The 13166-nt window shown below is 45.0% G+C and overlaps 1 protein-coding gene across 1 annotated transcript in view; it reads right to left on the bottom strand.

Moving 5' to 3' along the window:
* Positions 1 to 431: 431 nt before the first annotated feature.
* Positions 432 to 13166, bottom strand: part of ghdc (GH3 domain containing) — a 38220-nt gene continuing 25485 nt past the window's right edge. The window contains exons 5-8 of the mRNA XM_078224010.1: positions 5091 to 5162; positions 4854 to 4987; positions 1331 to 1419; positions 432 to 1142 (exon numbers count right to left, since the gene is read on the bottom strand). Of these exons, the coding sequence (XP_078080136.1) occupies positions 921 to 1142; positions 1331 to 1419; positions 4854 to 4987; positions 5091 to 5162 (517 nt within the window). The 3' untranslated portion in view covers positions 432 to 920. The remainder of the gene's footprint in view (positions 1143 to 1330; positions 1420 to 4853; positions 4988 to 5090; positions 5163 to 13166) is intronic.

Raw genomic sequence — 13166 nt, 5'->3', positions numbered from 1 at the left:
ACAGAGCCCAGTCCATCACACAAACCAGTCTCCCATCCATTGACTCCGTCTACACTTCCCACTGCCTTGGAAAAGCAGCCAGCATAATCAAAGACCCCACGCACTCTGGACATACTCTCTTCCACCTTCTTCCATTGGAAAAAAGTCTGAAGTCACATACCAACCAACTCAAGAACTCTTCCCTGCTGCCATCAGACTTTTGAATCTTTCTCTACCCCCTAGCTATGACTGTAACACCACATTCTGCATCCTTTTCTTCCTTGCTTCCCTACGTACTCTATGAATAGTATGTTTTGTCTGTATAGCGCACAAGAAGCAGTGTTTTTCACAATATCCCAATACATGTGACAATAATAAATCAAATCAAATACTGAAATCATAAAATCAGGTTGTGCATTTAGCGTAAGCAAATTTTTGTCAATCACAGTGTATGAAAGGTTAGAATGAAAATGCTTTTAATGCAGAAAATAAAAGCAGATGCAAATGTACAAGGTAATAACTTGAGATTATTTACAGTAATAATTAATGTCTCGTAAAATGGTTCCAGTCAGCAGCTTCATGATCCCAGCATCGGTCTTGCAGGATGCCAAGAGGCAACAGTTCCATTTGATTTTGAGAAGAGTCATTCCATTCCTTCCAGTGGAAGGATAAACAGTATTGCAAACAAACAGTTATGGGCAAAGCATATAATTGCTTTTCTCATCAGGGTTGGTCGAGTGCTCCTATTGTGCCTGCACAGTTTGACCATTCCTTAGCGCAATGACTAATCACTACAACAAAAGTACAAACCAAACACGTTAGCAAAATCTGGGAGTGAACTCCACCGAAACAGGACGTGGCGTCTTCATCCCAAGAAAAGAAAGACACGCACGAGGACAAACCTGCCAAATTTAAGATGGAAAAACATGCGAGCAAATGTTTCACGAAATTACTTTTCTTTGAATAAAATCCAAAAATTCTTTTTTCCTCAGAACGCGGTGCATGTTGAATTGATTGTAAGAAGTGCCTAAATTTGCGATGATGAAATCCGTTAACTCTTTGAAGCCTCCTGCTGCCACAATGTGAACTCTCACTGGTCCAATGCTACCCTTGCGTCGAAACGACTGGTACAGTTCCGAATCTTCCTGAAGGCATTGGTCCAGCTATTGAAATGGGAGAGAGGACATCAATAAGAAGACACTCGAAAGATCGCTAGACAAGTGTAATGATCACACTGGCAACTACTGAGGTTTTGTGAATTGCTTTAAAATATTAAGCCAACAAGGGAGGAAGAAAACAACTTTAACTATCAACCCTCTCCTAAGCAGGGCAATGAGAAATGGCACCTCACCTTGTAACGCTGATCCTCCGACAAGTTCCTGACCCCTTTTATCTCGACAAAAACTTCATAGTGAGGATCTGAACTACCACAGAATGCCCCTGCAAGAAGAAATCTGAATTATTTGCAATATATGGGCAGAGGTTGGCACTGCCCGCCATTTTTACACTTCCTTTAACAATAGACAGGAAAGCACTTCACAAGAATATTAAATTAAAATCAATCTATCTCGTATTGCAGGCAGCAGTTATGCAGTATTTCTAAATTCTATGGGTGGCACAGTGTTTAGCACTGCTGCCTCACAATGCCAGGGACCTGGGTTCAATTCCGCTCTCGGGTCACTGTCTGTGTGACAGTCTGCATGTTTTCCCAGTGTCTGTGTGGGTTTCCTCCGGGTGCTCCAGTTTCCTCCCACACTCCAAAGATGTGCAGGTTAGGTAGATTGGCCATGCTAAATTGCCCCTTAATGTCCCTAATGTGTAGGCTAGGGGGATTAGTGGGATACATGTGTGAGGTTATGGGGATAGGGCAGGCGAACAGGTCTGTACCATCTCTCCGACAGAGTATGTTACCCAGGTAACGTATTGGGTCTGGGTAACACACTCTGTCAGAGAGATGGTGCAGACCCGATGGGCTGAATGGCCTCTTTCTGCACAGTAGGGATTCTATGAAGTTTAGTTACATCCATCATTACCACACAGACTGACAGAAAAGGTAGTCAGTTTTAGACCAGATTGTAATTATCAATGCGTTAGTTTCCTGTAGTGGTATTATGCCATTAAACTGCTGAAGATTATCAATTATTTTTATGTATTATTTTTCTTCAATAAAAAACCAGCTACGTACATATCTTTAGAGTGTCTCATAGTACTTACCTAAAGTAATATATCGGCATATTGAAAGAAAGAAAAAGCTTGCGTCAGGACTCCAGGATATCCCAAAGTAATTTCAACCAGTTAATTAATTTTGAGTACATTCACGTTCATGTGATTAAATGTAACAGTTAATTTACAGACAGCAAGGTCCCACAGGCAGACAAGATTAATAATCAGTTCATCTGTTTCTGGTGGTGTTTGATGAGGGATCAATGATGGGCACAAGTGTCGTGATGGCAAATATAATAATCCTTTAGTCACAAAGGGAACCTGTTTTGCATTAGCTAAGTTTATTTAAGTTTAAGTTTAATTATTACCGTCACAACTGGCTTACATTAACACTGCAATGAAGTAACTGCGAAAATCCCCTTGGTGCCACACTCCGACACCTGTTCGGGTACACTGAGGGAGAATTTAGCATGGCCAATGCATCTGAACAACATGTCTTTCGGACTGTGGGAGGAAACTGGAGCACCCGGAGGAAACTCACGCAGACACAGGGAGAATGTGCAAACTCCACACAATCACCCAAGCCGGGAATCAAACCTGGGTCCCTGGTGCTATAAGGCAGCAATGCTAACCACTGTGCCACCGTGCTGCCCATATTATTTATCCAATGAACAAACCCAGATGAATTAACTTGTGTGTATGATGGTGCATTCTGAATACCTTGGGCAATTTAAATGGTTTGCAGCTTTCTTGTCCGCTCTATAATCTCCATTGACTGTGCAGTCTCTCTAGCTAGGAGAATGAATGGAGCTCTTTTTGAAGCAATTGCTCCCTCATCCCTCTTTCATCCTTTACTGTCCTCCTTAAAAGCTGCCCTCTTTGACCAAGCTGTTAGACATTGGCCCCCATATCTCAAGTGACATGGTGTCAAATTCTGTTTGATGACGCTCCCCTGAAAGGCTTAGGACAATTTACTTCATTAAGGTGCTATACAACTACAAGTTGTTGTTGGTATTGTAGCCCACTGAAGCTTTATCTACATTTTGCCATGAAGAAAGTTTCACTTGCAGGTTCATAAGGTGGGATCTTCCAGCCCTTCCACTGACGGGATTTCCGGTCCTGCCGAAGGCGACTCCTTGCCACAGGTTCCCTGACAGTGGGACAGGCACGCGCAACAAGACTGAATGACTCATGCCATAATCTCATTTCCAGATGACCGGAAGATAGGATGAGATTTGCTGACAGTAAACAACATGCTCTTGGTTATTACCCACAAGTAGAACCTTCAGTTACAGCTCCTTCATAGGAACCCATATAGAAGGCGGCCATTCGGCCCATCAAGCCTACACCGACTCTCCGATAGAGCATTCCACCCAGGCCCTATCCCCGCAACTCCAAGTTACCCTGCTAATCCCCCTAACATACACATCTTGGGACACTAAGCGGCAATTTAGCATGGCCAATCCACATAACCTGCACATCTTTAGACTGTGTGAGGAAACCGGAGCACCCGGAGGAAACCCAGATAGACATGGCAAGAATGTGCAAACTTCACACAGACAGTGACCCAAGCTGGGAACTGAACCTAGGTCCCTGGCGGTGTGAGGCAGCAGTGCTAACCACTGTGCCACCCTCTCTGAATGATAGCATCACACACTCCTAGCTGATGGGTCATCTCATAAACATTACTGGGCTAATATCAGCATCATCATATATACACTCAGTCTCCTGGTTGGTGGAAAGTATCTATTATAAACAATGCTTCAAATAAGACTGTGATTAAATAGATTCACACTTTTTGATGAATTGACTTGTGTTCATCAAGGGGAAGAATGTTGGTGATGGGTATTGGAACATTTTTGTTCCTTTGGTAATAACCTCTGTATCATACAATCCCAGGTCATTCATAGATAGCCAGATACAGAGCAACGCTCTTTCTGAAGAAAGGTCATTAGCCTGAAATATTAAATGTGTTTCGCTTTCCACAGATGCCGCCTGACCTTGTGTATTTCCTGCATTCTCTGTTTATATTTCAGATTTCAAGCAGTGGCTGTACTTTTGCCTTTGTATGAAGTTCTCTGTCCTCTCAACCACAACCTAACAGGGCTCCCCCTCCCCCCAACCGCCCCCCTCCCCCCCAACCCTGCAACCTCCCTCACCCCATGTACCAGTCTAAAATTTCCAACTCATACTCCAGGTAATCTTGTGATATCATGAATTGACAGTCATTTTAGTACCAAGTCATTGACAATTTGGGGTTATGACTTAAAGGGCTGGGGTTGCCCAAATCTCATTGCATGTGTCAGGGGGATTAGCAGGGTAAATATGTGGAACTACGGGGATAGGACCTGGCTGGGATTGCTGTTGTTTCAGGCTCAATGGGTCAAATGGCCTCCTTCTGCACCGTAGGGATTCTATGATGATTCTGTCTTTATTTCATCCCATCTGGGTGGGTGTGCCAAAGGTGAAAGGGCACATGTCAAAGGTAAAAAGGTGAAAGGACACCACCAGCCAACTTCCTTCTTAAGTTCCACCAAAATAAGTCGGGCCCGTCGTGGAAACACTCGAGGGTTGCTCTCATGAATAGATCAAGTCCCAGAGTTTCAGGCATGCAAGATCTGACAGATGCTGCACACTTTCAATCAAACCTGTGATTTTAACACCTTTTAATTTCAGCAGTTATCAAACAGGTAATCCAGGTATTTTCTCACCCAAAAGGCTACTCTCCACACAGCAGTAATCAAGGAGTGTTGCCCCAGGCCACAGCGTAACGGCTCGCAGCAGCGTCCCATAGAATGCCTCTTCCGTGATTTTCTCTCCTCTGACGTTTAGCAACTGGCCTCGCCTGATGAAGCAAGATGAGCAAACTCCGGGGTTCAGAAATTCAGCAAAATCTCACACAGAGAACAAAATAAACAGACAAAAAGAGTGAAACTAAATCCACACACCTGTATTTAAATTCAACCACTGCACACTGATTGTGGAAACCCACGACCTTTATAATATCCCCCATTCGGTACCTGAAAAGATCAACAAAATGTCGCATGCGTGAAAACCAACTTGCTTTGGAGCATTACATGATTGAACAGGAACTCACTCGCATTCGGTTTTAAATTTAGTTTTCATTTGATTTTTTTTATTCATTCGTGGGATGTGGGCGTAGCTGGGCCGGCATTTATTGCCCATCCCTAATTGCCCTTGAACTGAGTGTCTCACTCGGCCATTTGTGGGGGGGGGGGGGGGGGGGGGGGGGGGCATTTAAGAGTCAACCACATCGCTGTGGGTCTGGAGTCACATGTAGGCCAGGCGGAGTAAGGATGGCAGATTTCCTTCCTTAAAGGATGCCACGTGTATTGGGATACAGTGAAAAGCATTGTTTCTGTGCGCTATAGAGCTAAAACATACGGTTTATAGACTACATAGGGGAGAAGGAAAGGAAAGGGTGCAGAATGTGGTGTTACAGTGTGGTGGCCCACTGTAATGACATGTTGTATGCCTGGACACACCCCTGCTGCACCTGGCCCTTTCCACCTGAGACTCCTCCCTTTCCACCTGAGACTCCTCCCTTTCCACCTGAACGAGGTATAAAGGTGACGGTTCCTCCTCCCTGCCTCAGTCTGGGCCAGGTCAGCTACAAGGGTGTGCTCCAGTTCTTTGCGATTAAAAGCCTGTTATTTTCACTCACTCGCTGGAGTCCTCGTAATTGATGGTGCATCAGACAGTTTGGTTTACCAGAGTATATCTATGTGTTTCAGGGAAAGCCAAACAAGTAATGGGGGTCTCAGACTGGCGCTGGGGCACCTTGTGTGCCAGAGTGTGAGACTGCGTACTGTCCTCTCAATTCTTTACCAACATGGTGGGCAGAACACCCCCTGCTCATAATGAGATTGTTCTCCTGTATACTGCCTGACAAATAGGTGCTACACAATCAAGTTTCGAGACCACTGATTCTGCAGCTGTGCCTCAACAGTATGGCTAGTGTAAAGATCAGAACTATCAACAGAAATTGTTTATACCCTTGGACACAAGTACCAGTCAATCTCACTGCAAACACCTTGCTGCCTTGCATATCGAGGAATTAAGGGCTATGGGGAGAGAGCGGGTAAATGGAGTTGAAATCAACCATGATTGAATGGTGGAGTGGACTCGATGGGCCGAATGGCCTTACTTCCGCTCCTATGTCTTATGGTCTTATGCCACAGAGGGCTGTGGAGGCCGAGACGTTGAGCGTCTTCAAGACAGAAATTGATATTAAAATCAGAAGCTTAAATGAAACCTCAAAAGCTAGTGCAGTAAGATATGGTATCTAGCCAGACTTGAAAAGGAGGAAGAAATGTTGCAACTAAGCTCATTAGTTCATGTTGTCAATTGTTTTATGTAATCAACTCTTTTAAGAGTTGTCCAGGGAGCAGCAGACCATATTAACAGTTCACACACACTTACTGAATGATGGATGGATATAATCTCCTACATGGAGACTCATGGAGGGGGAATTCTGATAACAATGCAGCAGGGAGCCTGATAGACAAGGATGCAGCAATAAAACTGTCTGCTCTGTTTAAAAAAAGACACAGCTCAGCCAATGAATGAACTGGGATGAGTTTGCCATTTGCGAGCCAAGCCATGCAGAGTAAGATCCCATACTCCGCACAACTCTCAGGTAGATCAGCAGGAGAGGTAGAATTGTTGTTAATTGTATAATGTGTTTAATTTGATGCAAGTGATGGGCATTGATTGGAGTTTCACTTTAGCACATATAAAGGGACACTTATTGAAACTGTGCTGTGGTGGAACTTGGAGATGAATGTCTCACCCTGTAAATAAACGCGGGAATTGGTTCTGGCATCATCTTTCAACGAGTGCTTTTCCGGATAATAACCTGCCTTCGGAAACCTGGCCTGCTCGGACAGAGGGTGAATAAAACAACGGACGGCACGGTGGCACAGTGGTCATCACTGCTGCCTCCCAGCAAGAAGTCTCACAACACCAGGTTAAAGTCCAACAGGTTTATTTCTTTAATTTTTAATTTTTTTAATACTTTTCCAATTCAATCAAATCAAATCCAATCCAGAGTCTCAACAAGTTGAGACATTTCAGATCCAGGCTGACAAGACAGGGCGAGCGACCAAATCACCCTGTCCTGGGCCTGATCTACATGAGCCAAGTTGATTGGAGGAGCAAAGCAACACCTCCTCCAAGACTTGAGCTCATTTGCATCTGAGCCAAAAGGCCGGGATGCAGCTTTTAAAAATTGCTTCATATGAAACATATGAAGCTTCAATGTAACCCAATGACCTCAACCAAGTGCAGCATCCAATCCATACTACACTTGATCTTAGCCAAAAGGAGGTTTATTTGGCAGCACTAGCTTTCGGAGTCTCGCTCCTTCATCAGGTAAGTGAGGACTCACTCCTGATGAAGGAGCAGCGCTCCGAAAGCTTGTGCTGCCAAATAAACCTGTTGGACTTTAACCTGGTGTTGAGAGACTTCTTACTGTGCTTACCTCAGTCCAATGGCGGCATCTCCACATCATGACCTCACAGCACCAGGGACCCAGGTTCAATTCCAGCCTAGGGTCACTGTCTGTGCAGAGTTTGCACGTTCTACCCGTGTCTGTGTGGGTTTCCTCCGGGTGCTCCGGTTTCCTCCCACACTCCAAAGATGTGTGGATTAGTTTTGATTGGCCGTGCTAAATTGCCCCTAGTGTCAGCACGATTAACAGGGCAAATATGTGGCATTTCAGGGATAGGGCCCAGGAGGAATTATTGTCAGTGGCAGGCTCGATGGGCCGAATGGCCTCCTTCTGCACTGTAGGGATTCTATGATTCTAACCGGCATTTCTGATTCACATCATTTTCCATCGACTCCGCGTGGATGTCAGGCGAGGATGTTATCAGGCTCTGCTGTGAACCTTTGCACAAAACAATAGCTTGCTGACACATACTGATGAGGTTCACATGAAAGTGTTCCCTTGAACAGAGTCCTGAAGGGTTAAGGACAGAATTCTACCTCATCATGCATAAGCGAGGGAACAATAGAATACAAAAATGCTGCAATGGAGGCCAATAAATGGAGAGGGAAGGAAGCCGTTATTGTTTTAACAGCTTTGGCTGATCAGAATGTTTACATTTGGTTGTCAGCACTTTATGCCGAGGCATCCTCAGATTACACAAGCACTGGGTGTGACCCTCTCATCGTTCCATAGGATGAGACGCAGAGGGACATTTTACACTCAGCAAACGCTCAATTTAATATTAGAGCACCACACTGTGGCAAAGAGAGAGAACTACAGTGTCAAACAACAAGAACAAAACCCTCGCAATTCATTCCACATCCCAATGCTGACCTTCACACGCATCTGATTTGATGAGTTTTTTTTGTCCTTTATTCTTTCATGGGATGCAGGCGTCGCTGTCGAGGTCAGCATTTGTTACCCGTCCCTAACTGCCCCTCAACTGAGAGGTCGTTTCAGAGTCAACCACATTGCCGTGAGTCTGGAGTCACATGTGGGCCAGACCGGGTAAGGACGGCAGATTTCCTTCCCTAAAGGACATGAGTGAAGCAGATGGGTTTTTACGACAATCGACAGTGGGACGCCGTTACTGAGACTAGCTTTTAATTATTTCAAACTCCACCAGCTGCCACAGTGGGATTTGAACATCTACTCTCCCTGGCTCCTGTCCAATTCTGTCGTATCTGGCCCTCCCCCAATTTAATATCTTCCCACAAAGTCCTGACTTATCCTCATTCATAGCTGTTTTAAAACTTAAGGAGTTGTGAATCATTGTTTTCAAAATGCTCTCTTACTGAAAGGTCAGTCACTGACCAGGCTCATTTGCCAATACAAGGTCCAGTGTGGCCCCTCCTCTAGTTGGATTATCCACATACTGTTTAGTGGGTGGCATAGTGGTTAGCACTGCTGCCTCACAGCGCCAGGGACCCAGGTTCAATTCCGGCTGGTGATTGTCTGTGTGGAATTTGCACATTCTCCCCGTGTCTGCATGGGTTTCCTCCGGGTGCTCCGGTTTCCTCCCACAGTCCAAAGATGTGCGGGTTAGGTGGATTGGCCATGCTAAATTGCCCATTAATATCAGAGGGATTAGCAGAGTAAATATGTGGGATTACAGGGATGGGTGGGATTGTGGTCGGTGCAGACTCGAGGGGCCGAATGGCCTCCTTCTGCACTGTTGGGATTCCATGAAACTCTCCTGAATGCACCAAACAAATCCTATTAATTTTTTTTAAAATTCCGTTTGTGGTCTGTGCAAAGCAGTAAAACCCAAAGAACATTCCGTAATGTCATGTTTCCTTTACGAGTTGGAGCAATGAGTTGAGCCATAAATTCCGTAACAGTGGCAAAATTAAAGGTTCCAGTTAGCTTCATCGAGCTGCCGGCTGACTGGTGTTGATCCCCAGCTCTTGACTCAAATAAAAACAAAAATAATAATTGGAATTTAACACAGACAAGTGTGAGATATTGCACTTTGGAAAGACAAACCAAAGTAGAACGTACAGGGTAAATGGTAGGACTCTGAAGAGTGCAGTTGAACAGAGGGATCTGGGAATACAGGTACAGAATTCCCTAAAAGTGACGTCACAGGTGGATAGGGTCGTAAAGAGTGCCTTTGGTACATTGGCCTTTATAAATCGGAGTATCGAGTATAAAAGTTGGAGTGTTATAGTAAGGTTATATAAGGCATTGGTGAGGCCGAATTTAGAGTATTGTGTAGTTTTGGTCACCTAGTTACAGGAAGGATGTAAATAAGGTTGAAAGAGTGCAGAGAAGGTTCACAAGGATGTTGCTGGGACTTGAGAAGCTGAGTTACAGAGAGAGATTGAATAGGTTGGGACTTTATTCCCTGGAGTGCAGAAGAATGAGGGGAGATTTGATAGAGGTGAATAAGATTTTGATGGGTATAGATAGAGTGAATGCAAGCAGGCTTTTTCCACTGAGGCTAGGGGAGAAAAAAACCAGAGGGCATGGGTTAAGGGTGAAAGGAGAAAAGTTTAAAGGGAATATTAGGGGGGGCTTCTTCACGCAGAGAGGGGTGGGAGTGTGGAATGAGCTGCCGAATAAAGTGGTAAATGTGGGGTCACTTTTAACATTTAAGAAAAACTTGGACGAGTTCATGGATGAGAGGGGTGTGGAGGGATATGGTCCAAGTGCAGGTCAGTGGGACTAGGCAAAAAATGGTTCGGCACAGACAAGAAGGGCCTAAATGCCTGTTTCTGAGCTGTAATTTTCTATGGTTTCTATGGAAAATGGTCACAGATTTCATCTTGCAAAAAATGGAAAATAAGCAATCAACAGCACATCTGTCAGTGTTATGGTTCAGGCATAATTCTTCCAGCTCCAATAATACTTACCCCTGCAAGATTTGGAAACAGATGGGGTTAATTAACACTATGTATAGCTACTGCTTAAATGGTGAGAGTGGGCTAACATTTCTGCTTGCTTTGTTGCTGCATAATTCTCCACTCTTTTTGGCCAACCGAATAAACGAAATCAAATTAACGAGGAGATAAATCAAAAGGGACAGCTCCCAAAAAGGGGAACCGCCCGAGACAAAGGACAAAATGGAAAGGAAACTTAAACATCAAATCAAAATGTGACTAAAGGGGTCAATAATGCACCCCAGTCCCCACGGTGCCCAGCGGGCACAGAATGGCACAGTGCCCTTGGACAGAAGGCAGGCACTGTGTCTTCGGACACCGCACGCTCTCTTTCCAGGTACACCCGGCATGCTTGCCTTCATTGGCCAGGGCATTGAGTGTAAAAATTGGCAAGTCATGTTGCAGCTTTATAGAACCTTGGTTAGGCCGCACTTGGAATATAGTGTTCAATTCTGGTCGCCATACTACCAGAAGAATGTGGAGGCTTTGGAGAGGGTACAGAAAAGATTTACCAGGATGTTGCATTAGTTTTATGGAGAGGTTGGAGAAACTTGGTTTGTTCTCACTAGAACAACGGAGGTTGAGGGGCGACCTGATAGAAGTCTACAAGATTATGAGGGGCATGGACAGAGTGGATAGTCAGAAGCTTTTTCCCAGGGTGGAAGAGTCAATTACTAGGGGGCATAAGTTTAAGGGGCAAGATTTAAGGCAAGTTTTTTACACAGAGGGTGGTGGGTGCTTGGAACTCGCTGCCGGGAATGGTAGCGGAAGCAGATATGATAGTGACTTTTAAGGGGCATCTGGACAATTCATGAATAGGATTGGAATAGAGGCATATGGTCCCCGGAAGGATGGGGGGTTTTAGTTCAGTCGGGCAGCATGGTCGGTGCAGGCCTGGAGGGCCGAAGGGCCTGTTCCTGTGCTGTAATTTTCTTTGTTCTTTGAATATAGCTGCGGTAGAGGGGCAGACAGTCGGGTCAGATGACCCCCTTGGTCGCCCGCTGCCCGGACCTGTTTATCGTAATACTCCTGCCAATGAAAGATTATTCTTCCTCATAAAAACAAGTTATTTTTCAAATGTTAATTGAATCATTTAAAAGTTACAGGCTGAGTTGAGGGCAATTGCCAGAGCACCCAATCTGGAAGCGAGGTGCAGTAACACCGTTTACTGGTGCAGTTTGTTCTGCTTTTGATCCTAATTAAAAAGGCAAGGAATGTTTACAGACCAATTCAAAAGTTGAGGAGTTTAAAACCCATCTATTGGGAGCAGCTGATATCAGGCAAATCCACATTTGACATGTGGGAGTTGTTTAAAGACAATGTTCAGGACTGGTATGTTCCAGCAAGGAGGAAGGACAAGGATGGGAAGGTAATGGACCCTTGGATAATGAGAGAGGTTGTGAGTAGAGTCAAAAAGAGAAAAAGAAGCATATGTAAGCTTGAGGAAGCTAAAATCGAACAGGGTCCATGAGGAATATATAGAAAGCAGCAAAGAACCCAAGCAGGGAATTAGGAGGGGCCATGAAATGACCCTGGCAAGCAGGGTTAAAGAGAATCCCACGGCATTTTATACATACATTAAAAACAAGAGTGTAACTAGAGAGTGGATAAAAGCATTCCAGGATAAAGTAGGGAACTTGTGCTCGGAAGCAGAGGATGTGGGCAAGATCCTAAATGAGTATTTTGCGTCCGTATTCACCAAGGAGAAGGACACGGAGGATAGTGAGATTAGTGTGGAGTATGCCAATATGCTGGGGCATTTTGAGATCAAGGAAGAAGTGGTGTTGGGTCTCTTGAAGAGCATGAAGGTGATAAGTCCCCAGGGCTCAATGGGATCTACCTCAGGTTATTGAGAGAGGCAGGAGAAGAGATTGCTGGGGCCCTGACAAGGATCTTTGCACCCTAGCTACTGGAGAGGTCCCAGAGGATTGGTGAGTTGTTAATATTGTTCCTATGTTCAAGAAAGGAAAAGGGGATAATCCAGGAAATTATAGACCAGCTAGTCTCACATCGGTGGTTGGGAATCTATTGGAGAGTATTCTTAGGGATAGGATTTACATACATTTGGAAAAGCGTGGCCTAATTAGGGAAAGTCAGCATAGCGTTGTGTGGGACAGGTCATGTCTTACCAACTTGACTGATTTTTTTTTGGAGTACTGCGTCCAGTTCTGGTCGCCGCACTACCAGAAGGACGTGGAGGCGTTAGAGAGAGTGCAGAGAAGGTTTACCAGGATGTTGCCTGGTATGGAGGGTCTTAGCTATGAGGAGAGATTGGGTAAACTGGGGTTGTTCTCCCTGGAAAGACGGAGAATGAGGGGAGATCTAATAGAGGTGTACAAGATTATGAAGGGTATAGATAGGGTGAACAGTGGGAAGCTTTTTCCCAGGTCGGAGGTGACGATCACGAGGTGAGAGGGGCAAAGTATAACTCAGATATCAGAGGGATGTTTTTTTACACAGAGGGTGGTGGGGGCCTGGAATGCGCTGCCAAGTAGGGTGGTGGAGGCAGGCACGCTGACATCGTTTAAGACTTACCTGGATAGTCACATGAGCAGCCTGGGAATGGAGGGATACAAACGATTGGTCTAATTGGACCAAGGAGCGGCACAGGCTTGGAGGGCCGAAGGGCC

This window comes from Mustelus asterias, chromosome 11 (genome assembly GCF_964213995.1).
Source record: "Mustelus asterias chromosome 11, sMusAst1.hap1.1, whole genome shotgun sequence".
NCBI lineage: Eukaryota > Metazoa > Chordata > Chondrichthyes > Carcharhiniformes > Triakidae > Mustelus > Mustelus asterias.
This window is presented reverse-complemented; position numbering and strand designations above follow the sequence as displayed.